Source organism: Syngnathus typhle, linkage group LG14, assembly GCF_033458585.1.
Source record: "Syngnathus typhle isolate RoL2023-S1 ecotype Sweden linkage group LG14, RoL_Styp_1.0, whole genome shotgun sequence".
Lineage (NCBI taxonomy): Eukaryota > Metazoa > Chordata > Actinopteri > Syngnathiformes > Syngnathidae > Syngnathus > Syngnathus typhle.
In genome coordinates, this window is record NC_083751.1 from 7,857,748 (window position 1) to 7,885,421 (window position 27,674).

A 27,674-nucleotide genomic window follows, 5' to 3' on the forward strand; every position below is an offset into this window, starting at 1 on the left:
TGAACACTCCAGTCGACTTTTTGAACGTCATACCTTCATAAACACGAAACAGCGCAGAAATTCTATCGATGTACGTCGCGTCCAAGATGACTTACGTGGCAAAACTAAACGCTTTGATCGAGGTAAAAAGCAGTGTGGTTACGTTGCCACCAATGTGCAGACGTAAGCATGACGTCACCAATGATAGGTTTTACGTTTGTGTTATGGTGATCATTTCATGGTTTTAGTTGATGCATTGTTTGCCAACGTGGATTTGTAATGAAATCATGTACATTTAAAAGCATATCTGCAATGTTATGTCCTTGTCAAAATAGTTGCGTTACTTTTTTCAACTTCCATTGTGACAACAACATAAAAACATAAATAGCATAAATATACAGCGAGATCATGGGAGACTTGGGCAGAATTTAGAGACAGCATCATCATTAATTTGGGTAAACTAGTATGCACTCTGATGCAATAGATTGGGAGAAGCCTTATTAGGAGAATTGTTTTATGTTGACCGCAAAAATTATTTGTGATGGATGTGTGCCAATCTACAAATAGCTTGTTTCTTGACTTTGAAAATGATCCATCTATACCATTCCAATTTGATCATTTTTAAATTTTCTTACCCTTTTGTCATAATTCTACATGAAATGAGGAAAAATTATTGGAAGAAAATTCATGTAAAATGTACAAAATGTAGAGAATATCCATCTAGTGGTGTTAATTTTTTGGACCAATTTGTGAAGATGCGTGTTGGCAATAACTGACACCAAAAAATCATTTCAGATTGTTGATGTTTTTTTAACTTCACGAAATGAGTTGAATTAGGACTACTTACGTAGGACCCTCAGAGACAGAACTGTGATGCTAAGTATTTACATGATGCTGACTGATCATGTGAAACATCCGTAAATGTAATTGTGCAGTTTGGAAATTTTCTCAAGCTTTCCCTTTAAATCTTATGGATGGGGCACACCTAAGCACCTTGTATGAGCTTGCCCCATTCTCAGTGGAATGCAGCATTTGGCTGTGTTGTCAGTGTCGTTTCAAAACGTACAAGACAGGTTTATAAACAAAATATAACATTTTTATAGCTCCTTTTGTTCATATCGTGAATCTCTAGCTAACTGTACATTGCGCTGCATGCCAAAGTTAACATTTAAGGCCTTAGTGTCCATCTGGAGAACCAATAAGTTCTCTTAACTCCTCCCACTTCCTCATTCTTTGGTTTTGTTGTGGAAGAAGTGTGACCTGTGGACTGGACAAAGTGGTGGGGACACATGTCATGTTATGGTGTTTAATACATGGACTAATCAAAAAGCCGCAGGAAATCAGGACGGCAAGCCTGAACAGCCCGTGACAGCATGAAAACAAGGCCACACATACTTCACATCCCCAAATGGGCTGTGAAGAGTTCAGCTGACACATTCTTATCTCGTGTTCAGGCTCGTTCAGTGAAGAAAAAGACATTCTTGAGGGAGAACAAATTCAAACTTTTCGTACTCAAGGTGAAACGCTACAGATTTAAATGTTTACAATTCAGACATCAAGCCTGTAAAGAAAAAATAAGTTTGTTGCTTAATCAATTAATTTTGATACATCTACTCTGCATGCTGATTACCAGAGAGTGCTTCAAATGGGCTTTATTTATTTCTAGATGAGCAGTGTAGTGTATCTAATGAGTGAAAGTGTTTCTTTGTGCTCTCGTTATCTTTTTTCATGGCACATCACTGGACTGGGGTGCACAAATCGTTGCCCATTGACGCGTGTTAAAAGTGTGAATCTTTTTAAACTGTTATTAAGGAAGAAGTAAAGAAGGTGTCAATTCAGAATGAATGCATAAAATATCAACTAGCGAGACGGGAAGCGGAAGCATGTTGTTCCTCTTTTTTCTCAGCAAATGTCTCACAAGGTCCGTGACTCTGACACACAGAAAATCTACGATGAAGCAAAGAATTTAACACCTTTTTCCAACTGGGTAAAAGCGAACTGTACCCTGAGCTTGTCCATAATCAATTGGAAAGTGCATAGCAAGCTGTGACTAAAACATGTGACAGTCAAGCGGCCTGAGGAACCGTTGAGATCAAAGATGGCCCATCTGAATGTCAGTGTCAGTATGCATGTGTTCCACACGCACACACTCATCCGCATGCACAATTAAGTATTTTCACAGGCCAGTTTTGAACCTACACTGTCCATTAACACTTCCATTGATTATGCATGGATGTCACACACACAAACACACACACTGAAATCATCTGTAAATAGCACATTATTCCTTCTTGACTGTAAGTCAACAGAAACAATGTTCTTGCATATACAAGGCCTGATACTGATTCGAGAACTTCTTTCTACTTCCTATTACTTCTTGAGTTCAGAGCCCTTTTGATTGTGAGAAACAGGAAATGCAACGATATCATGTTCCCGCCTCGTGTCGACATTTTTGCAAGTGGCATCTTCATTTGGCAGCAAAGCTAATTGTTGTCTAGTTTGCCTCGCACTGACATCATTGTATGATAATGTTGAGGATGGAGAGAAAGGCCGCAGTGTTTCTGGATGATGAATAGTCATGATTCACAGAGTAGGATGAAGTGAGTTCGTCTCTAGAGGGGCATTCTTATGATGCTTCTCTCGTCGTGCTCTTTCACAGCTTCATGGAAACTGGCGGTTCATTTCTCGCATATAGCTTCCTTTTTGAGTTTCCTGCAAAGGCGTTGTTCATATAGTTCTTTAAAAAAACTAGGCCGACACATGCCTGCTTTGGGTTCTTAGCGGATGAGGTACAAGAGAGCATTTTCTGTGCATTTTTTTCCTACAGCTTGAGACGAATATATGGACTTGATATTACTATTACTGTCAAGGAAACGAGTACAGTCGAGTGATATTTACTTACAAAGTTGGGCAGTAATGCAAGTGGCTAGCACGACAGCTTCAGAAATCCGAGGGTCAGGATTTAAAAAAAATGTACGGACTTCCAGTCAATAAACGTCTGCCGCACTTTGTACTACCTGCCACTAGATAGCACTCCTTTTCTAACGCTTGAGTCTGGCCCTGCTAAATTGCTGTATGTTTTCTTTAAAAAGAATAAAATAAAATAAACAAAGCAACAAATCGTAACAGAACAGATATATAGATTCTAGACTTAGATGATTCATTGACAATTAATTCAGATAATTCATGTGGCCACCTTGGCACCTAATGAGTCATTCACTTGTTTTTGTTTTTTTGCTTTGGAGATGACCTTGTGTCCAAAAGTCAAAGTAAGTATTCAGCCCTTGCTTGTTCTTTGGAACACCACACCCAGACTGTTTGAGTCACACAAGACACATAAACAATGGGACATCGATACAATTCTCATACATTTGGCTCTAAACACCACCAAAAGGGATATGAAATGAAACAAACCAGATGTGCTTCAAATACTGCCTTTCAGCTTTATTCTGAAGTTATTTGTATATACATCCAACTCAGTTCTACGATGCAGGAAACAATAGTTTGTGTATACGCCTACTTTTTAAAGGGCTCTACCTATGTATAGCTACAGATAGATTTTTAGATTGTGCATGAACACAAATTTACTTCCCAGCGTCTTTATCATGACTGTTTACTGGATGCAGGGCTGTTATGTGGCTTAACGTCTGGTGACATCTTGCGGCCATAATTCTCTACAGCGTCTTTCTTCTTTTTCTTTTTCTTTTTTTTGGTGAAAAAAACTCCTACGTCCCACGAAAACTTAGTAAAAGGGGGAAAATACACAAAGACACAAACTTTTATTACAATTTTAATACAATAGCCTTTTATCTGTCTCGTGTGAGGAGATTATAGTTATTTTAATAAAATTGAAATATGAAATACAAGTGTACATATGTCATATAAAATACTTTGCTTTGACTGGCGATATGATAATAAACAGTCCTACAATTAACTGGAGAGCAGTTAAATAACAAAAAGGGAAAAAGAAATCCTACTAAAGCTTTGGGGGGGGAAAAAACCCAGAAAAATAACCATTTAAAATAATCTCAGATGAACTGGAGGTAAAAAATAAAGTCAGGAAGTACAAGACGCAAATGCTTGGACTGCTGGTTCAGAATTTGACTAGACGGGGTAGTTGCTGTTGTATATGAAATAGGAATAGGAAATGAGCCACATGGTGGAGACAGTAACAATAAAGATGAGACACCAGGATAGGAAGTAAAGATTCAGAAAGAAGAGGGAACAGCTATTACAAAATAAAAGCCATGACACTGCCTGTTAAACTCAAAATTCGGCTCTGGTTTTCTTTGTTCAAATATAAGGAGTAAAAGTAAAACTACATCAGAAAAATCTTATACCAGTAAGCCACTTGTTTTGGTAAGTTTGTTGTTTTGACCTGGAAATACCATTGAGACTAATTCTTGAATTTGGCATTCCCATAGCTCAGGGTCATTTTGCAAGACGGTATTCAAAGTGGCACATATGATTTAATACTTCAAGGGACATACCATTTAGCTAGTTCTTTCAGAAATAAATCAACAGACTCGGTTTGTTCCCACTTGGCGCAGTAAATTACCCTGACAGGATTTTATTGTTTCAACTGGAAGCCATGGAAAATGACATATTGTAAAAAGGACTGGCCCAGGCAGAATGTCATATGTGGTGTTTGTGTCTCACAGAAACTCAGCTATATAATGTTTAATTGGAACCTATAAATGAATGGCTTCTGCAGTTAGATTACAGACCAGGAGAATACCAGCACATTAATTCTATTGAACTTCTTTTTTAATTTAAAATGTATTATACTGAATTTATCTCCAAGGGCAACTTCTAATTTCACCCTCAGCAGGATATGAAGAATTGACCCTTGGCCTCAGCTAATGCTCATAATTCCTTCTCCAACAGCAACATACCGAACGCCATAATAGTTTAATCAATTTGGGAAGTCTTCTGAATATAAGTGGAATTTGATAAAAAGATGCGACAAGAGGGAAACTGAATCGAAGAGAGACCCAAAGACAGACCAAATTTACATTTTAGTAGCTAAGTTGACTTAAAAAATAGTTAAGTCAATAGACTAATTCCTTGTTATCCAACTACTAAGAAGGATCTGATTGCTTGAGCTTGACTTTTCTGTCGCTTTGATAAATGGCACTTACGTGCTCTTTTGACGGTGAAATGCATGGCATGCTGGAATGCAATAAAATGTCTTTGAAAATGCCTGTGAGAAAATATCTTCCACAAACCCGATGATGGATGTTTGGTTACCATCTTACCTCTTCCGAAATGGCTACTCCACTACCAGGAAACCTTGCCATCTTCTCTGTACAACTATTTATGACTTTCACAAACATCCTTGTCATCCTCAGGCTGTGCTTGTTTTTTTTTTGCTTTTCAGCAAATAAATATAACCCTAAACATTTCGGGATATATCTTGCAGTGCAACACTAAACAGAAAGCATTAATTGAGGTTGTGAATGGCTTCCTTATTTAGCAAGTCGAGATGTCTGCGGAATGCGTTGTGTTAAGTAATTCAACGTCATGGTGTTGAAAGGGTAATCGATCAGGAGACAATCCTTGTTAAATCATGTCAACACGGCAGTTTGAGGCAAGGGGTCAAGAGATACTTCACTAAATCATTGCTGTCAAAACAGGTTGAACAAAAGGATTCTCTTGCAAGTCTATATCTTTCCACTCCTCCTGACCGCTAAAACCTGTTTAGGATCTCGGATCTGAGGAATTACATCACACAGAAGCTTAAAATCAAAGCAATCCAAAGAGGAAACAGCTCAAACTGTTTTTTCTAGATTTAGTCTTATATTGTTGCGCCACAACTTTGAACATTCCTGTGGAAATATTACATTGTGGGTGTGTAGTCCCATTGTTTCTATGCCTATCTACACGAATCCTGCATTTCAACACAATACACACACGTACACACACATCAGGAAAATGCAGCAGAATAAATATTGAAACTTTGAGGTGTTATTAAAAGTGACCACACATTTTGCACAGACACAGTACAATGACTAAAATGTATTTTCTTCATTTCATACATGTTTTCATGTGATGTGCTGCTCTGCTAACTACAGTGTTGGTTCAATAAGTGGTTAAACGATACTAAATCAATTTTATTTTTATTTTATTGTCTACATCAAGTAAACTGATTCAAAAGAGTCATCTTCTTCATGTTCTGTACATTCTATTTGATGATAATTCAAAAATTGGATGGCTGAATATTTCATATGTGTGTATGGCCCTCTGATTCTTTCAGTGACATGATTGGTCTTTCCTCAACACAGGCTGAAACTGTGTAAATATTTGAATTTTACTTTCATCATATGACGTGTGTAGTATGTTGTTGAGCGTATCATAACCACACGGTGAAAGTGATTTATCAATTCATTAAAAACCTTTCAAAAATATGAAATATATTTGTTTTAATCAGTATGGAGTCAGCTCGCTATTGGAGTCATGTTGCTAAGTGACGTGCTAACGTTAGATCAGAGTCAGAGTCAGCGTTATTGTCAATTCCGGTTCACCCTGCCATTATCTATCCTATAAGGAAGCTGACATTATTATTATCATTATTATTATTTTTTGTTATTATTGTATTTTTGTAGGATTCAAATATCATATATTTACAGCGATATACTCTTGATACTACTACTACTAATAGTAATAATAACAATAATAATATATAATTGAATCCTCAGTCCTTTACTGCAGGGAGTGCAGGCCCAGGTCAGACGAGCTGGTGCTCTTGCTGGCTATGATTCATTGAACTTAATAAAAGCACTTCACACATGGTACCAGTAGACCATGTCGATGTTTGAATGGAATGACTACTGCCAGGCAACTGTGAGTTGTTTTCACACAATTTTCAGGGTGTTTTCAAAATCAATGGGTAAAGCCTTGAAAGTTAAAAGTTCATGCTAAATAATACCATGATTACTATCACACACAGTTTTATGTAACAGACGCTTGTTGTGAAAGTGAAAGAATTCATGACGTTCTCAAAAATCTGAGGGAACACGTCACTGTTGAACAAAAAAAAGATACACCTGATGATCTTCCAAAATACACCAGACTTTAACTAAGCCTGTTTCGGGAATCATGTGTATTCAGAGCTTATGTGACCAGAGACACACCTTGACGCATATGCGCGTTGGTGAATTCAGGTTTACCTACTTGATAGTGGTCAGACAGTGGGAAATGAATCATTCAGGTCAATTCACTGGAAAACATGCCCATAACACCACATTCGATATTCACGTGCATTTCCCTCATTATTTTAAGTGTAACTGGTGAAAACCCTGAACCGAGCACATGTATACTTTTCTCCCTTTTTAGCAAGTGCTGAGTAATGTTTGGTTACTTTGTTTATTGATCGAGCACCAACAACTGCTTTCCTTAAAGCCATAGGTCTTCCATGTCGGGACTGCTGAAAGTGACCACTGGCCCCGGACTCTTGGGCCCCAAAATACAGACAGGACAACGTTTGTCTTGTTTCTTCAGTGGTGTGCTGAAAGTGGCCGCCATTTCGGCTTGTAACGCGGTGCAACACAGCCTGGTAGTCTTCAGCCTCGGAACAGGATAAATAAACACATGCAGCTACACAAACACAAAGTCTGGAGCATGGAAAGGCAACACCAAGCAGGGATCCTAAATATATATGAACAGACTGATATGATGTTGCAATATTGCTTTTTCCGGCATTTTACATGTTCACTTACAAGCTATTTATTCATACGTATGTATACAGTTGGGGTGAAGACAATTGGATGAGGCTTATATATAATCTTTAAATGCAAGCAAAATGGTTCACTTCCATTCACTTCATTTCATAGCATTTCTCTTGACTGCACTGCTTCCTGTACATGTTTGTGATTGTTATTTCTTGGTCTTCATGTGTTGCCACATTCATCTATTCAGACCAAGGCCTTCAGAATCAGTAGTGCTGGCTGATGATATCAGCATTTTTCCATCCTCTGATTGATTGGTCAAGAAGAAAAGCAAAGCAAAATTTGTTGCAGCCAACTTTGAATGGCAAAACATGCCTCTGATGATTTGCACAAATTAACACTTTTAATAATCAGCATTACTCAGAGGATGATGTATTCTATTTGAATATTTTATGTTTTTGTTGGTAGCATGTAGTTGGATACTTGATATGCAGTAATTGTAAATACAACCATAATACTTAAATAGTAATACTGTGATTTCATCCCTGGAGTGTTTGGACAGGACTTTATCAGCGCCACTTTAACTTACTGCTGTTTTCAATTTTTGTCTCTTTTAAGTGAACAGCATGTTTTTATTGGATTGAGATCATGCAAGCCACTGATTTGGTCATAAAACAATTGATTTTATGATATATTGTTATTACGCTACACGGTGAGGTCTTCCAAAGCTCATTTGAACAAATACTTACATGTAAATCTTGTTTGTTTTTCTTTTGCTTATGCCTGTTTAGATCTCTTTACAATGGGCTTTCAAAAAGTCTATAGTTGTTTTCAGTTTCCAATATCACATCTGAGGACTGCATGAATTTCTTTTTTTGTCAAGACAGACCTTGTGAGTTGCCACCCGGGCTTTATGTAACCATGTAATTTGAAGATTAGTGAGTCATGTCGGGTAATAATAACAATTTCTTCTTCAACTAAAGTCCACAGCATTTAGAATATAGTTAATTGCCTCATACTGGCAAAATTAATAATAGCTGTATTTGAGTGTATCCACTTGTCAAATGGATAGATGACAATGAACCCTCTGGACCCTTGAACTGGCTGAAGTGAAGTAATTCAGATTCATGAGGCATGTGTTTACATGAACATCCATTGGACTATTTTAATAATTTGGCACAATCCTAAAAAACAAAACCCACACTCATTATCCATTCATGGGGATGTGGAAGGAAGTCTGAGGATCCGGTGAAAACCAATGCAGGCACAGGGGAGAACATGCTAAATGCAGACAGGAAGGACGGAGGTAAGATTTGAACCCCACATCCACTTCATAGCCCAAAAATATTCATAATATCATCGTTATCAAATGCATATTCATGTTAAAATAAACTGTAAAATATAAAACCTTCATGTATTTCCAACAGAACCCTGTGAAATAAGAGACAGGGGAATGAAAACATGACCTTTGTGGTGGAGATAAACAACAAATTTATTCATATGACGATCACAACCAGAATCCAACAGTATGACCCGTTCCTTTTTTTTTTTTATGTATATCATGCCCCCATCATGTGTCAAAATGTTCTGCGGTCAAGTGTTACACAATAAACTAGCAGCAGTCAAGAGCCGGTTGTCTATACCAAAATACTATATATACAGTATATGTATATATGCCCAAATACCAGCAATAACATATGGTGCTGTTCTAAACCAGTTGTGATAGTGAAAGATGATGGTGATGATGGTATGGTCACACAAATGTAAGTATTGATTGTGAAATCACCACATGGTGACCTTACAGACGCTCAATAAGAGGACTATGTTCCACTTCCTGCCTTTTTTTTTTGTCTTGGATTGAGAGTCATGACTTGAGGCTTTTGTAATATATGTTGAATGATAAAATAATAAACTGTTAGCTCCCGTGTAGTCTCAAATTAATCAATGTGACTGTAAGTAAGCAGCAATGTTGTCAACAAAACATATGTAAATACAAAAGTATACTCATAAAATACTGCAAAAACTATGAACAAATATTAGATTTTTTTCTCAAGACCTCAGCCTGTTTCATTTTGCTCCTTCCTCTCAAGGGTCATCATGAGCCATGTATGAAGAATTTCCTGGATGTGACTGAATGAACACTGGCCACCAGCCAAACACGATTGCAACAATCACCCTACCAACTAATTCAAACATAGGGAAATCTAGTATAACTATCTAGTATAATCTAGTATAGAATAACTTGAGCTATTTACTTGCACCTTAATCAACTTCTACCATCTCACAATTAAACAAACAATTGCAATTCTATACAAAAATGCAATATAACAGCTTAGGCTCCAGCTCTCCGTGATCCTGAACAGGATAAGCAATAAAAAAAATGGATGGATGGCTGGATGACATTTTCAAAAGCATGTAGGTAGGTTTAAATTGTCCATAAGTGTGAACTGTTGTCTGGCTTTATGTGCCCAAAATCATTGGGGTTTGGATCCAGCTCAGCCTTGGCCCTCAGGAAAATAAGTGATGTCGAAAACGGATGTACATAATAATGAAGTTGCATTTTTATTGATTTACAATCGCATGTGTCTAGAAGTCTTTGAACATTTGCCTTGGGGCATCATTTAAAGGGACATCCGGACTTAATATCTACATTTTCTTAGTGAAGAAAACAAACAAACAAATTTTTACAGACATTTTGTGATCATGTTAAAAGAAAAACAATCAATGTTAAAACATTTTCTCAATAAACAATTCGTTGATTGTAAGAAAATAATGTCGGGACGTAATAATAACCATAGCCAGAATTGACCCTTACACATTTTTTGAAAGCACCATCCGTTTTTAAACACTCTATTTCACGTAATACTGTTAATATTACGTTTCTTGTTATTTTATTTTACTAAACATTTATTTTACACAAACACATTAGATATAATATACATCCCTTTGCACATATCAACTACAGACAGACAGACAGACAGACAGACAGACAGACAGACAGACAGGCAATAAATAAATAAATAAATAAATAAATAAATAAATAAATAAATAAATAAATAAATAAATAAATAAATAAATAAATAAATAAATAAATAAATAAATAAATAAATAAATAAATAAATAAATAAATAAATAAATAAATAAATAAATAAATAAATAAAGCATACACGATACCAGGGGAAAAAGAAAAAAAGAACACACACATTACAGGGCAACTCCATATTATCCCGGAATATGAAGTTCTCCGGAGTACGCTTTAAGAAACAAAACGGAAGTGACGACCTCTGAAATACTTTCCCATATTAGTAATGTATGAGCAATGCTGAATCGTTTTGTTGTCAAAATCCCTACGAAAGGAAATTATTCAGAGTAAAAGTACGATATTAATTTTTATTTCGATTATTTAAAAATATTTCTTACGCTTGGAGTAACGTGTTTGACCTCTTTACCCAGGATGCACTTGGCACTTGCCATCTTGTCTGGTGGGAGAGAGGCAAGCAAGCAAGCAGGCACGCAGCAGCAGCTTCAGCTAGCAGGCAGCCAGCACCCGAGCTTCCAGTTGCGGTGCTCTTGTGGCTATCTGTCATCTAACAGTCACAAGTAACTTACGACACTCAGAGGCCAAACTTCAACGACTCCTGACGTCTTATTCTCTCACCGCCGCTGGACTGTACTTTTCTACTTGAAGGGTCCGAGAGGAATGTTTACATTATGATTCCACACCTGTTGGCGAAACTAGCTCACTTGAGCTAACTCGGCTAGTCGGCAAATCGAAAAAGAGAGAGAAGTGGGCTCACAAACCGGGCCGGGCCTGCCTCCGACTGAAGTCCCGGGGACAGCTGCTGAACATCTCGGACAAGGGCCTGCTTGTTGCGGGGCTCGCAAGGACACAAGGACGGCTGACCGGGTGCCAGAGAGGCCGGGGAGGAGTGGAGTGACTGGACACCGCGTGAGGTCTCAGGAGTTTGGGACAGTCTTGGACCGTGTTTGTGACTTTTCTCCGAGTGGACTGAGCGAGAGGTAAATGGTATGGAAAAGTGCTGTGGTGGTACGTCTCCGTGTTGTGTCCACCTCCAGTGAATTTATCAGTAGAAGACGGGACGTGCGCCGCTTCGTTTCATGTGGGAATACACTGACTCGACGGAGCAAGCCAACATGTCGAAAATGCCAGCGAAGAAGAAGAGTTGTTTCCAGATCACGAGTGTGACGCAGGCTCAGGTAGCGGCCAACAACACCGCAGACGACACAGAGAGTCTGGACGACCCGGACGAGTCCCGAACAGAAGATGTGTCACGGGCTGACCTTGCTGTGTGCGATAGGAGCTCGTCCGAGGAAACCTTAAACAACGTGGGAGACACGCTGGATGCACAGGCTGCTTTGACAGCTCCTGTCAACGGGGGTCTCGCCAATAATAAAAATGCATGCGACGGTCGTGCGACCCCACAGCATTCGGTAACAAGTGTGCCCATTGTTCCGCCCCCCACTGCCACTGTCTCTACCAGTGTTGCACCTGCGAATACTTGCAGCTCTCGCTTCAGGGTCATTAAACTCGACCATGGTACGGGTGAGCCTTTCAGAAGAGGAAGATGGACTTGCACTGAGTTCCATGAGAAAGACTCTGATTCCAATGGTAATCGGACTGTGGATAGCATCAAGCCAAATGTAACCGTCGATCACAGTACAGAACGGGACAGTGGAATAGGGACCAACAGTAACACCGTAGTCTCCACCAGCACTTCCTCCTCACAGGCTTTGGAGAATGCCGTGGACGACGGCATTCATGCCACTCTTTCTTTAGAGACTGTGCAGCAAGGCTTTGGCTTGGTCCCCCAGATTGGGAGTGGAGCTAGTGCCTTCCAGCCCACAGGGTACTCAACAGCATCAAAACAAACGCAACACGCTCAGGTCAATATGCAACCTGCTGCTCCCCAATTTCTCTCCAATAACCTCAAGGGCGTGCAGCAAAGTTCCCTGCAGCAGAAGTCTCCCATCGTGCCGCCCGTTACACAAGTCCAGCACTTTCCTTATTCGAACCATCCCACAAGCCAGCTAGACTACCAGCGCTTGGGTTCAAGCACTCTTCTCATAACGCCTCACTCTGTGGGCCCCTTGTCTCCTATCATGCTAGCTGGTTCGGTAGCCCAGGGGCTAGGTGTCGATGCACCCGCCGCCCAGGGCCTCCTGCTCCACATGGCAACAGGAGGTGCCCAACAGCAGCACCTGCTCAACCCTACACAGCCCTCGGGTGGGTTAGGTCTTGCCGCCACCTCCTCTGCCGCCAGCGGTGGCCTGAATGTGCCTGTCACAGTGGCCACTACCACCACTACCCCTACAGCTGGGACGAGTCTGATTCCTGGCACCGGAGGAATCAGCACAGGCCTTCTCCCGGGATTCAGCAAGCAGACAGAAGATGGTTGGCCCAAATCTGAAGTCCTACCTCAGCCCAGTGGCAGTGTGATGCCAGTGAAAGACAGTATGAAGCCTTTCATCAGAGAAGGTTTCGGCCTTCCCAGTCCTGCTGTCAACAGCCTCTTTGGCATCCATATAACCATGGATGGTGATGAGGACAGGTAAGAGGATGTTTTGCAGTCGCTACTATTCTAAAGAGCGATTTTGTCCGTTGTGGCCGGCGTGAGTTCAATTCCCATTCGAGGATGGTGTGAATGTGAATAGATGCTGTTTATGGACAGTTACATTATTTGGGGAGTTTGAAGCATCCTGGGGTTCATATATCCTTTTAAATGTTGTCCGCCCCCTGACAAAAGTCTTTTCAGCCATGAAAGGGTGTCCGTTAGGAAGGTGTTAAGTAAGAGCCTGATTTTTATTTTTATTTCCCGAGTGTGACTATGAGACACACCATTCTGCCCCTTTTAGCTCCAAAACCATGTGAATGTTGAGTCTTGCTTACAGTACCCCTTCACATACACAAAACAAGGATTTTTAGGGGCATGTCAGCAGGCTCTCATACTGCTTGAACTACACTGCAATTGGCTTGTCAATGTGCACAAGTAAGGAACAGTGCGTGTGCGCTCGTTGTCCTCGATAATCACAAAATGAACAGCCTCTTTCTTAGTTGGGAAGACAGAAACGAAAGTGATGGAAAGTGGACTGACTTCTTTGCACGCCCGTGTCGCTATGACGATGTTGGCAGCAGGGCAGGACATTTAATGGATGTAGAATGAAGAAGGTCACTTTTGCATTAGTCACACAGACATGCACACACCTATGAGGACCACAGAGAGCTTTAAGGCGTGTGTGTTTGTATGTGTGCGTGTGTGTAGGATGACATGGCAGGATGACTGTGTGTTCTGGTCTGGCACTGAAGTCTTCAGTGTCTTTGTTGACACGACAGCGTAGCTAGGTGTTGACCTGTTTCTTGACTCAGTTGTTTGTTTTTTAAATTGTCTAGCTGTCGTAATTTGCCGGTCTTGTCAAAGTTTTACAATTTATTTACACTGAATATATTAGTTATATTAATAATTAAAAACTCATTTAAACATGGAGTGTCCCAGCAAGCACGTGTTTGGCCAGCTATTTATCAAGCGCTATCAATATGTGTGGAGTCCTTCTCACTAAAAGGTGGGATGGAATTTATAATCAGCACAATCACATTTACATTATTGAGATTAGTTTGACAATCTGCCACCTCTTAAGCAAATAAGCCAATGAACTTGGGCCCAGACATATGTGATAGTCGACGTGCGTTGTCACATGGAAAACTTGCACACATACATGTGCTTGATGTCAGGGAAAGTTGCGGACTTTCAAATGTCATGTTGCAAGATGGGCTGCATCACAGATGCCAGGTTGTCACCATTGTGAGTTTAACGGGAAATTAATTGGAATGATGATCAGGGAGAAAACATTGGGATCTTTTATTATGGCTATATTTAAGGCAGCATCCGACTAATATGGCCACAAGGAATCCAGTGTCCCTCCAATGATTTTCATTTGTTTTTTAATTCTTGTCATATATCTACCATTAATTATTTGTGTATACATTTAAAATGTTTTACAACAGTTCACATCTGAGAAATAAACGATTTAATTGAATTAAATAAATTGAATTGTATTCAAGTTCACAAGAACCCTCTATCTATGATGATTATATCTTCTAAGCTAGAAGAAGACTCCCAGTAAACCCCCGAAAAATATTTTCCATATTTTATCAGACAAAGACTTCCACAATTGTGAGATATCAGGATGTGCACATGTGTTATGTATTTATAGTGTCGCGGTGCTCCTCCCTCCATTCTCCCACTTGGCAGTTTGACAGTCGGGGGGGGGGGGGGGGGGGGGGGGGGGTGTCTCGGCTCCAATGACCATGTGTTGCTGGTGGCAAATGGGTTGCTGCCATGGCCTGGACACAAGGGAATAGCTTATTTTCCACTGATAGCTGGGCTGCCTTAACTTCCAAGGGGGAAATTCTTGGAGCCTTGAATAGCTTGGATTGTCATGTTGAGCATCTGGCTCTCTGCCAGCTTGATTTTGGGCCACTGGACCGCTCACTAGCTGTTCATGGAAATATCTCACCACCCCCAGTCCCTACTTAACTCCAGTTGGTGCTTAGTACAATATTTATTAGGGATGTTCAATGCCACCTTTTTTCCAGACCGAGATCAATGCTCAAGTATGCAAAATACCAAGTGACTAAAACTTTTAAACAATTAATTTCTGTAGAACCAATGACAAACTTTCAAAGGAATCCCTTTTATACTTATAACTAAAGGCTGAACACATATTGTGCAGTATAGAATTTAATTTCAAAAGAAAACACAGTTCACTCTAATTTAGGAAGAATTGCTAAAAAAAATTAATTAATTAATGAAATGTCTTCTTTCAGAATAAGTCGAAGGGCAAAATAATAGAGGTTAAACTGTTAAGAATGGCACTATAAAGTTGCAAAATAGGGCTGGCTGATACAACCAAAAAGCATATCAAAATTTACATTTTTTCAGGTGTTAGGACGTCTCCCAGTGCAGGGATTGTGGGTTCAATTTCGGATTCGGCCTTCCTGTGTGGAGTTTGCATGTTCTCCCCATACCTGCGTGGGTTTCCACTGGGTACTCTGGTTTCCTCCCACATTCCAAAAACACGCTTGGTAGGGTTGTCCCCTGTATGGAATTACCGTACACAGTCAAACTCCAAACAGGTTAGTGGTTGGATAAGATATGGTGGCAGGTTGCATCTGTTCCAGGAATGAGAAGTGTGCGTAAACTGCTGGTGTTTATTGGGTTTTCCAAAGTACTCTGAAGGCCGAACTGGTTCGACCCATCTTTTGAGGAGTTCCAGTATGTTAAGTATGCACAGCTCATTTCAAAGCTCATTTCAAACCTGTTGACAGCTGCTTGTTACCAGCCTGTACTTGCTATGTTGAGCCATGTGTGACGTTCCCGTGTGTTTGTGCGTGTCACAGTTTCTCCAAGGTATGGTCACAGTCAGTCGGGTGATCAATTGTTAGCACCCGACACACCCGTAGCTCACCGCCATTCTGCCTTGGTGTCACTCACATGTGGCTGCTACTGTTGTGCCTGATGCATCTGCAGCATTGTGACGCATGCGCTTTTCGATGTTTGAAAACAAGATGATAGATTTTGTGTCAAAGTAATGATTTCCTCTTTTAAGACTTCTAAAGGATGGCCGCCTATCTGGTCTTGGGCCTCACCTCGTTAGGTCTAATGAAGAATGCGGTTAAGCCATCTCTCTTTGAAATATGTAGTTGTCGTAACCATGCATTCTTTTGAGAGTGGGACTTGAGACTGGAACAAGGACGTTACAGTGCCTTCGAGATGTCTCAATCGTTACTAATGAGGATGTGAAGAAAGCATGGCGGCCAGCTGCAGTTGAGTCATTCATTCTTCTCTCTGTTCGCTCGCTTCCTTTCGTTGGGTGTCATCCACTGTTCTGATTCACTATGACTGCTCGCGGTGTAGAATAGTGTGGGATTTTCCACAGACATTTTTGTTTAAGAACATGTTGCAAGTCAAAAGCTCTCTCTACCTATAAGAGACACATATTTAAGTGAACTGGTTCTTTCAATAACCGCTTCCCCTTTTTCTCAAACCATCTCCAGTCATCAGCATTTCACAATTTCTGCTCCTTTTTTCTTAGAATGTAAGTTTGAGTGAGTAAGTGGATATGACTCATTGTGGCTAGATGACCTACTAACACTTGATTGATATCTATAAATGCGACCTCAAATAGATGGTACGCTTACTGCTCACCAACCAAACCATCTGTTTATTTCTAACTTGTCAGCCGCCGTCATTTACAATGTGGTTTCGACTGACGTTGAAAGTCTGAAAATGCACGTTGTCTGTCCTTTTACCATTATTATCGAGGAGCACGTTTCATCAAAGAATCTTAAAGCATGAATGACCTTCTGTTGGCGGGCATCAGGTTTCAGTATTATTACTCTTTATTTTATGGCCTTGAGATGCTGCCAAATACACTACATCACTCTGGCAAAAGAAAGGAGAGTGTCACGAAGACTTAATAAGCCGTATTTGAAGCCAAGGTAACTTTTGGTCATTAATGCAATGTCCAAAAGACACACCCAGTGTCAAAGGAGTTGGCTGCAATTTGTCACAGGAAGTTGCTAGTATTGGACTTGACCTAGATATACGAATGCCCAGGCAACCAGTAAGAAGACGGCTTGTTTGCAAGAAACGGCACCAAAGCCAGGATCTGGCGTTAGACATTAGAAGTTTGGAACTCGGAAATGGTTTTGAATATTGATTTCAATTCTGTTTGATATGGTACAGGTCATTTATATAGGGTATGATGCAATGAGTTTGTTGTTGAAAGTAAACGTCTTACAATAGTGATGAACTTTTCCGTATTGTAAATGTGGCAATTCCTTCAAAGAGATTCGTCACACTTAAGCGGTGGTTAACATGTACCAACATGTCAAGTTTCAATCTGTTCAAGGTAATGAAAATCAAAGGAACAACCAATCATCCGCACCATTTGGATCTTTTTGGTTGGGCCACGAGCTAGTTTAATTTGTTTGTGTACCAATGCATCAATCAATCAAAAGCTGTTTTCTGATTCAAATCACGTTTCATTATGCCCTTACTGCTTATTCTGTAAACATGAGATTGTCGCTGTTGTGTGTAGTATTTAGAATATTTTCAAATAAAAATAATTCAATAATATTCACCATGTTTAGGGAAATTGAGCAATCAGGGTGACTTTGCTGCCTCAGGCTGGCATTCTGCTAAATGATCCACCCTTGATGGTAATACACTGACTCATCATAAGTCACATTAACAATTATGTGAAAGCTGTAATGAAAACCTTTCTTTTTTTTTCTTTTTGAATGACAATGCTCAGATTTACATCTACATTCTTTTCACTCTACTTTTCCTGCAAACCCAAGCTTATTTTGTTTCTTTGCTTATTTATAAATGATGACCAAAACAACACCACTTTATGAAGCATTTTGTCATGGTGCAATCTAGGGCAATGAGAAAGATTGAGTTTTTCCATCCTTAGCTGCATAACAAGCACTTAGACTTAGTCAGGTCTGTAAGCTTGGACCCTTGCAGAGGGTCACGTCCGTTTTTTTGTTTTGTTTTAGTTGTATTATGGGGGGGGGTCTCAGTCCCATCTTGTGGTATGTACTCAAATCACAACAGGATGAGAACTCCAAACATAGCATCATGTCCATGTTTTGATATCCTGCCATAAATATTGGCACCCCTTGTTAAGATGTAGTCTTGAGTTTCTAATAAATCCCCGCCCCCCCCCAAATAATATGAAAGAAAGAGGAAAAAACAACTTTTAATCCAAGTTGTTTTATTCAGTGAAAAAAATTGTGTGTGCCACAATTATTAGCACCCCTGATGTTAAAACTTCGTACAACCCCATTATCATGTCAAATTAGATATTGCTTCTAATCCTACAGTGCCTTAGGCTCTGCTTAACAACCTGTTTGGAAAGGTTTGTTATGCAATACAAACATGGAATTTTTGATTGACAGGCATTTTAATTTCAATCCCTTGTAAAGCACACATCATAGGACCATAGATCGGTCCTTCACATGTGACAGTTGGGTGCAACGTAGCTTCTGGCATCTCGCAAGAGGCCCATTCTTGACACCCTGTTGCACCATGGTAACTAAGCTTGTATTCATAGTATATTGTTGGACGGATTTTAGTCCAAGTATCTCACTCTATCCCCACGGCTGTCTTTTTCTGGGGTGGCTCGTACATTGAGGGTACTCTGCGGTTTAGCAGAGTAGACTTCATATTCATGTCTGCTCTTTGTCTTTCATCGGAGCTGCCCCAGCAAGATGACTTGATTCTCTGACTGCAATGCATTCATTCCATTTTTGTTAATCATTTTAATTGCAAAACTTGCTTCAGTGTATGAAAAGCATCTTGGAAGATCCTCAACTGAGATTCCACCGATGCATTTGCAAACAAGTCATTGTGCTTACAAACTTCCCCCACTGTAGCAATAAAACCAAGGTTTTGCCTTGTTAATATGGCTAAGCTCACAGCAGTTGCAGTTAGGGAGATCTTAAAACTCACAGCATTGACATGCCTCACCAATGTGTGAGGACAAGGTCCCGGGGCTGGTCACGGTACAATTGTTCAGGCATAGATAACGCTTGCATTGGTTCTGTAAACCAACCGGCAGTTCAGAAAGCGAGAACAGTTCTCTCTCGATTCCTGCTTTTGGTTTTTTGTTCCTCTTTGACTACCCATGCTCTGGTTGAATGATCACCCCACTGACCTCTGGCACCCTCAATTATTGACATTTCCTCGCTTTCCCACTCAAAGAATATCTCGTTCCGTTCCTTTACCTCATATTTCTTTTCTTTTTTCACTTTCTAAAAAAAAGCAGAAACCCTTCCACTACTTTCCACCAGGGTTTCCGGCCTCGCGGATAACAAGGGTCAAAGCCTATCAACAATAGGTATGAGCTAGGATGTGTTTGCTTGTTTGTTTGTGTGGCCTGGAGTGGCTGCCTCAGTACCCAGTCGACGCACTCAAGTAACCTACTAAAATTAGTCCATCAGTCCTCTTTTATTACATTGACATTTATGTGATGCAAAGGTGCCATTTCCCAACTTGTAGTTCAGTTTATTTGATGACGTGAGGACAGATCAGTATAAATCTTGGTTATGTAATTTGTTGACACTCGGCAATCGTTGAACTGGGAGTATCACGCTACATGTCAACAGTTGCGTCATTTTCACCTGGAATCAAATACAGTTTTAACAATGCGCATTGGCTACCAACATGCCCATGGGTTCTAGTTTTGGCGAATAGCAACAACACATAAGTACATATGTATTTTCTTGTTACCCGATGAATGAACGGACAGTTATTCTTAGAACTCACATTCATAATTTTTGGAACTCAGCCACTGTTTGGAACAGAGCAATCCTTTAATTCCCCTAATAGACTTTCAGGTCTATTTGAAGGGCTAGTTGCCAAATCAAATGACTTGTCACTGTGGGTATTTCAGTCACTGAATTGTTATAATGCTTGGAGATAAATGGATAAATAGCACTAGGCTCTCGTAAATGTCAATGCAATTGGTAACTGTCCTGGCAGCTTTTAAGACATCAGTGATAACGTTTTGTCAGTCACAAGCCACTGGTGGTCGGGATAGCTGAGGGTCAAGAGATTTTAGCACCGCACAGAGCAGATCATACTAAAATAACACAACCAGGCTATGGTAGGTGATGTATTCCCCCTGAAGTCTGTCATTTACATTCTCCGACGCAAATCTGATTAGTATTCATTTTGCATTCTTGGCCTGTTGAGTGAGGCAGCCTGTACCTATGCCGAGGTTCCTTTGCGTCGTATAAAAGACAATTAAACTGAAGCTGTGAGGGTGGAGCCTGCAGAATAGTTGCACACACTCAAGTTGTGTTATGAATGACCGATAAGTTGAATAATTGCTGCTGTGTTGATAAGAAAAATAAAACCTGAGCAGTTGATTTTTGGACTGCTGCCAGTCCTTGATGTTTACATAGTTCTGCTATAGGCCATTGCTTTGATTGACTTTCTGCTCGGGTACGGCTGCCATCATAAATAGACAGGGCACGTGTTTTTAAAAAGGACCAGAACGGAGAGACGCCTCTGGGAAACTTGAAACACATTGTGGCAGTTGGAAGTGTTGATTGAGTTGTGTCCACTTTAGCAGAGTCGAACCAAATGTTCATAATGTATGCCTCAAAGTACGCGGGTTGCAGTGGGACGGACATTTGTTCTCAGCCACCTCTTTTTTTTCCTGTTTTGTATGAAATGAATTCATTCCCATAAACTCAATTAGGGATTTGAGAATGTTGTCGAAAAGGGCTTAAAATGCGCTTCAATAAGAAAGTCACAAAATGTACCTTTAGAGTTATGAGCTGAGGTCCCCACTGTTTAAACATAGTGTTACTAATAATGTGACTGGAATAAGTGATGTCACTAACATTCAATTAAATGTTTCCAACAGTACCAACCGTTTACGTAACACCCTTTGAAGCTTTATTTTTCTCCCTCCCAAAATACTGTCTTTGGCACAGAATCAATTGGAATCACATTGTTGACCAAAAATCAAAACCACGTTAACCAATAGGCTGTGGAGCATAAAGTACCTTACCCAACCCAATTCAATTGTTTTGTTCTTCAAAGACTTTGAGTACATCATTTGGAATTGATGGGGCGCTATCTTAAACTCCTCCCCAACGTGGTCCTCTTATGTAACTGCCAGCAGGTCTTAAAGTTCCTACTATTCTAAAGGTAACATTTGCATCTTGTCAACTTTATCTTTGGAAACTTGGATGGCATTTGACCTATATTAATACCACGAGCGTTTACTGAGCACACATGTCTCCTTTGACCAGCGTCCTGTTGCTTCACACTTGGTCAGTTAAAGGCTTGTCATGCTCAGGAATTTCCTATCACAAGCATCAATGTTTCTATTCAGCTTTCAGCAAACTCCGTCACTGGGCAAGTAGAAATCAACAAAAAATTGCCTAAAGCTGTAGATGTAGGCAATTAGTCGGCAGCAAAACAATTTCCATTTCAAAATGTGACCGATGAAGTAATATCCCAGCTGACGTGTCAGTGCAAGCTTTTAAAAGCGCCGTGTCCATTGATATTAGATGGACTCAAAGCATCTTCTTCAATACTCAAAGAGAACCTTCTTGATCTCGTGATGCATATGCTGTGGAATACAGATGCTCCTTCACCATGAACCCTGGCAAACTTGCATTCCAGTTAAACCATTAAAACAAGTAAGTGGGGCATATTTAAATCCCCCAAATGATTTGAGGAGCAGAGTGGTGTAGCGCTGCATGGATACATGCTAAGAGCTGCTTTTGACTCGGATGACTTTGGACTGAACAACCATAAACATGGACTCCTGGTGTGTTGGCAAATTGAGCCTTGTCACACAACACCTCGCATATGTCGTCAGCAGCCAAGTGGTGGAGTGCTAACTGCAAACATTGCTGTCCCTACGCAAGGGCTTTAAAAATAAGACTTTTCATATCCCAATCAACAAAGTGGCTCAAGCTAAAAAATGTTGACTTTTAGCAAATCGTGGACTGCTTAAGGGCTTTGATTATTTCTCATGACCTCCGCCATCCTGAGTCTGGGGATTATGTAATGAGTATCAGGCCTTGTTCCTTCTGTATGTTTTTGAGGAAGCTATGGGGGCTGTACACACACACCTATTAATGACTCTTAGTTTCATGTTAGGAAAATAAAACATCAATCCACAGACAAGGCGTCCCTCATCCAAGTCAGATTTTGTTTAGTCTTTGTTGTCTTTACGCGAGCCTCCCTATTGGTAGACAACACATCCTCCAATCTTTTTGTGCCTGGGCACATATTCACATTATTCCGACATCCTGCAATTGTCAACATTGACCTCATGATACAATGAGGACAGCAACTATTTGTCCACGTTATTTATTCAACAAAGGTCAGGGGATTTGAATTGTGTTTAATGATGTTTTGTAAGACTCAAACATATTTTAGATCTGATTTGAAATCAAATAAACTGAAACTTGTCTTTCATGTGCTATTTTCTGCCAATTAAGAATAAATTGTCAGTCATGACTGAAAACACGAGAAGCCATTTCAAATAGCAATTGATGATTCTATTTTGTTTGCAAAAACAATTTGTTTTTTATGCACAATTAAAAAACATAGTTCTTAAGCATAGTTAGATCACACCACCAAACCCTCTTCTTAAAAAAACCCAAAAACCTAAAAAAAACTTTGTGGAAACGTTGCATGTTTCTCCACTACTTGTACTCTAGTACTTTAACTTATTACTTGAAATTGGAAACGTTGCTGACACCATCTGGTGATGACGCCAAACTGCACCCTGAAGAAAACAGAACTTGTCGAGCAACAGTAAGTCATCGGTGAGCGTTGTAGTCCTCTCGCTCCCAACTATTGTTTTGAAATCCACTCAGGTCTCATTTGTCCAGCTGCCCCCCACGCCCCACTGGGAGTATTTGTATGATTTGGGACAGGGACGTGTGCCGGTCCATCTGTGTGCGAGTGGCGAGCTCATTGATTTATGTGACGCCATGGTGAGTCATGTGATGTGGTGACATGTGCTTGTTGTCTCATGCCATCTTTAGGTGAAGTCTATTTACAGTGGTGAACTTGGGGCGTGCCTGTAGGACCCCCCCCCCATGAATAGATGTTCCACAGAAAAGTTGGTACTGAACCCAAAAGCTTGTAGAAACAAATTGCCTGGACACCCTCCCGTTCTTGCTGTGTCGTGTCACAGCATGATGTTGGCTCTGACACAGATGTTTGGCTCGGGAAAAACTGGCCTCGAGGCCGGAGGTGTCCGTGGATGGAATGTGCTGAAGGTCCCGTCGGAGGATGCGCGTGTGGACGTCGTTGCAATCTGTAGGGGCAGGCCCATGTGGAGGTTAGCGCAGCAAGAGGTCCTTATATAAACCACCACGTGTCTTTCTTCTCTAATAAGATGTACCGGGTGTTTTGTTTTTGTTGGAAACGGAATGAAAACAAATTAGATGAGGGGGTTTTGTCTGCCTTTGCGCAAGAAGAATCTCAGTCAGTAAACTAATATGAATCCAGCCGGCCTTGTCTCTCGCCGGTGTAACAAAACAAAAACACATTTCAAGCAAAGTCGGATTTGAAAGTTTTCCCTCTCATTGTGAACAGTTGGTCTTTTTAAGGGAATGTGTTAAGGTGGAATGTGTTCGCCTTGTTTATCAGGGCCTCAAATCACACGGCTACTGTGGAATGCCACAAATTCAAAATGTTCTCAGCATTCATGGACTCTGAATAAAAAACCTCAGGGGAGATGAAACACTACTTGTAATTCATGATTAGGCGATTGATTAGATTTTTTTCCTATTTACATTATTTGAAAATATAAAAAAAGATTTGACCTGTATTTAATGCAAGTATAGTGTATGAATTCAGCAGAATGTGATTTTAGTGGGTTGTTTGTACGACAGTGGCATTTAGGAGACTGAAATGGGTCACAAACTTTGAATGGTCTAAAAGGGCTTCAGAAGATTTCTTGTGAACAATGTCATCTGAAATTAAACGTCAAGTGAATGATCTAATTGTTCACCTAGAACGTTGTTTGTTTTATGGAAATAAGAAAAATAAAGCAGTCATTTGAAATGGGGGAAAAATAATAATAATTCACTCTTGGCCTCGAGAGTCTCAGTGGACTATTTCTGTCAGGCTCCTGATTAAAAATATAGCCTGCAAAGAAATCTGCTTCGCTGTACAAGTAGGCGTCCTGCTTGCTCAACTCCTCCCCTGTGATGGCTTCCCATGTGACCACGCGAGCTGCCTTTTAAGACAGTCCTTGTCTTGTTTTCTCCTGTTGGATACATAGCGACGGGACGGCCAAGTAGAAACAGTCATAGCTGAAAACTACCTGGACACTTGACTTATTTATTGTGTGTGGAGAGTTGCTAAGATGCGCTGCACAATGAGCTACAGTCTTTCGTGTTCGCCGGGGTCTTCTGCCACATATTCCGGGCGCTTGATGCCTTACAGAGCGAGATGCGGCAGGTAAAAAGAAACGTTACATTTGAAACTTTTTTGGATTTAAGTGTGTGTGACTCTTCTCTTCACCCGATTTGTACCGCGCGTCACGTAACCCGAGTCTTTCTGTGTTTGCGCGAGGGTCGTCTACGTGCGTTACGTGCGGTGGTCGTCCAGCGTGCTGAACGTGTGCGCTTGCACGCCGCGTGTTGTTGTTGTTGTTGTTGTTGTTGTTAAACGATGCTCACAGCCACTCATTTAAATTCGTTTTTTTTGTTTCCCCAAAGGTGTTGTTACATTAGTTGTTTAAACTATCACCACCATTACAGCTTCCCCTAGTGGGCAAATAAATAATAATAAAAACGCATTGAATTTATAATGGGCTTTTCCATAGTTTGCTCAAAGCAAATATTCTCTTTATTGAGCCTAAGCACAGATAGACAACAACTCTAACAGCACAACACTAGTTAATTGTCAATGTAAATGTGATTAAATATGGGTCTATATGGAGTTAGCTGGGATAGGCTCTGGAATTGGTGATTATGACACATCACATGGCCTGGCTTGACGTTTTAGTTTCCAGCTGCTTGGTGGCCACTGCCAGACAGCATGTAAAACAACTCCAGGAAATTATAGTGATGAAATTTGTGTCACTCTTTGGTTGCCACGAGCTGCTTAACGGAAGTGATATGATTGTGAATTGCGTGGTGTGTCGATGTGAAGCATGTGGTATGATGTGTGGTTCTCATGTGCTTTTTTTTTCTTCTTCTCAACAGTGCATCCGGTGCCAGCGTAGTTGCCATCGACAACAAGATTGAACAGGCCATGGTGAGTTTTTCCTAGTGTGAGTGGGTTGTGCTTATTTCAATATTTAACACATTACCACGCATGTGCTTACGAGAAGTACAACAATATCTTCGGTGATTGTCACAAACCAGATGTCGGTTGTAGTACCAAATTTAATAAAATACCCCGTTGGTCCAAATTTGATTAAAATGTATTTATAATCCTGATGATAACAATGTTTGTTTCCTCAGGATCTGGTTAAGAGCCACCTAATGTACGCCGTCCGCGAGGAGGTGGAGGTGCTGAAGGAGCAGATCAAGGAGCTGTACGAGCGCAACTCCATGCTGGAGCGCGAGAACGCCGTGCTTAAGTCGTTGGCCAACTCGGATCAGCTCAACCATCTTTCCAGCCACGGTAGCACGTCGCCCCCGCAGCAGCAGCAGCAACATGCAGCCGTTACAAACAACAACACCCCCTTGACACACCTTGAGGGGGCTCAGAGCATCCCCCACCAGCCCAACATCACCTCGGCGTGATCCCCTCCCTACCCGGCTCGCACCCAAACGCATCCACCAATCCATACGCTCAATTCCACATCTCTGTCGAGCATAGACAAAAGCATACCGTCCCTACAACGCTGCGCTGCGTTTGTTGTGCTCCACTTGAGGGAAATAGGGACATCATCTTGAAAGAGAGCCACCGTCACTCCTTGCAAAGTCTTATTGAAAGCGACAAGCTGAAGTGAGATGGTGGCACAAGGAAGCAGGAGCACGGCGGTGGCGGTGGGGCAACAAGTGGTCCAAAAGGGCAGTGCAAGACATGTGGGATGGCCCCAGTGGCAAGTGAAGCTCCTGCAATGTCAGCGTCCACACGCCACATCATTCACGGGGGCCGGAAGTGACCAAGGGATGAGTCATCATCAGCAGAGGCGTCCGGCGGAGCAAGTCCAGTGCCTCCTTCAAGATATGCTGCAACATAAAGCTTACTTTGGTTGTTGTTTCCTCAGAGCCACCATCCTTTGGCATGTAACATTTTCATTATTAGTTCACGTTTAGTAATTGCATTTATTTATTTCAGGGCTGCTATTTTCATAATGTCACGAACAATGTCACAAAAGACAAAAAAGTCTATTGTCTTTTTTTAGAATCTCGTCTGGACGTTTTGGTAGTCTCTCGCAAACAAGCAAAGTGTCAGTGAGTGAAGCGGAGGGTAGGAAAGAAACACTAAAGCAGAACTCGCATGAGTTGAAATCCAGGTTGAATGTATATTTTGTAACGTATTCAGAGTGAACACGGTATGTACAGTACAGGAGAGGAAAATCTGCCAAGAAATGAAATATGTGCTGGGAGGTTTTTGATAAAGTGAACTATTAATTCTTCTTTGTCTAAATGGGTAGAAACAAACAAAAGATTAGGGGCTTGGTTGGGGGATGAAAAGCTGTGAAATTGTTGGACCTATTTTATAACCAAAGACGCAACGCTGTGTAAGTCTTTTTCTGTTTTCACCCCTTTATCATCATTATTATTATTATTTTTTAAAAGGCACACCTTCCCCCTTTATTTTTTGGCTCTTTTGCATGACCTGCATGCCCTATACGCAAACCACTTTCTTAAAGTCATGTTTTTAAATTCAGCACTCAATTTGTGTTCTCTGTCAGCGCGTCTGTCTGTGGCTGTAGTTGTGATGAAAGGGAACAAATGCAGCGGAATTGACGGAGAAGAGAGAAAATGCGCCATTTTTTTGTTACATTACAGAGTTTAATGTATTTAACAAAGTTAGCATTTCAATTTTGATTGTAGCATACCAACACGCCCTTAAAATAACTTCCATAATTACATCATTTACAGACCATAAGGAAACTATGAAACATTTCTTAACTTGAAGCTGGAACCCAGACAGCGGTGACATTTTGGGATGTTCATTGCGTCACCTGCTGTCGTCAGGTGATACAGATGCGGTCTATGTGGCTTAGAACCAAACCAAAATACTTGGAGATTGTACGAGTTATCTTACTACAAGATGAACGCCTTTTTTTTTTCTTTATTAAACCACAAATGCATTTATTCCTCTCTTTGTTTTCCTTGTGATTAATTTGAAGGAGATCTCGCGTACATGCCAAGTGTACTGTACGGAAGTGATCACTGAGCCTTGGAGAAGAATCTTAACGATGCCCTTGTAATGTGCTGTTCAGACATTTTAATTTTCAGACTATAATAAATGACTGTTTTATTAAGAA

General features: G+C 40.6%; 1 protein-coding gene across 1 annotated transcript; it reads left to right on the top strand.

The window, feature by feature from the left end:
• Positions 1 to 11,097: 11,097 nt before the first annotated feature.
• On the top strand, positions 11,098 to 27,674 carry tsc22d2 (TSC22 domain family 2). The gene is made up of 3 exons (XM_061297262.1): positions 11,098 to 13,216; positions 25,429 to 25,480; positions 25,690 to 27,674. The coding sequence occupies exons 1-3, from the start codon at positions 11,766 to 11,768 to the stop codon at positions 25,972 to 25,974; spliced, it is 1,788 nt and encodes a 595-aa protein (XP_061153246.1). The 5' UTR covers positions 11,098 to 11,765; the 3' UTR covers positions 25,975 to 27,674.

Coding starts and splice junctions, on each gene's coding strand:
- tsc22d2 (XM_061297262.1), top strand. CDS start 11,766: ATGTGGGAATACACTGACTCGACGGAGCAAGCCAACATGTCGAAAATG. Junction 13,217..25,428: donor ATGGATGGTGATGAGGACAG/GTAAGAGGATGT, acceptor TCTTCTCAACAG/TGCATCCGGTGCCAGCGTAG. Junction 25,481..25,689: donor ACAAGATTGAACAGGCCATG/GTGAGTTTTTCC, acceptor TTGTTTCCTCAG/GATCTGGTTAAGAGCCACCT.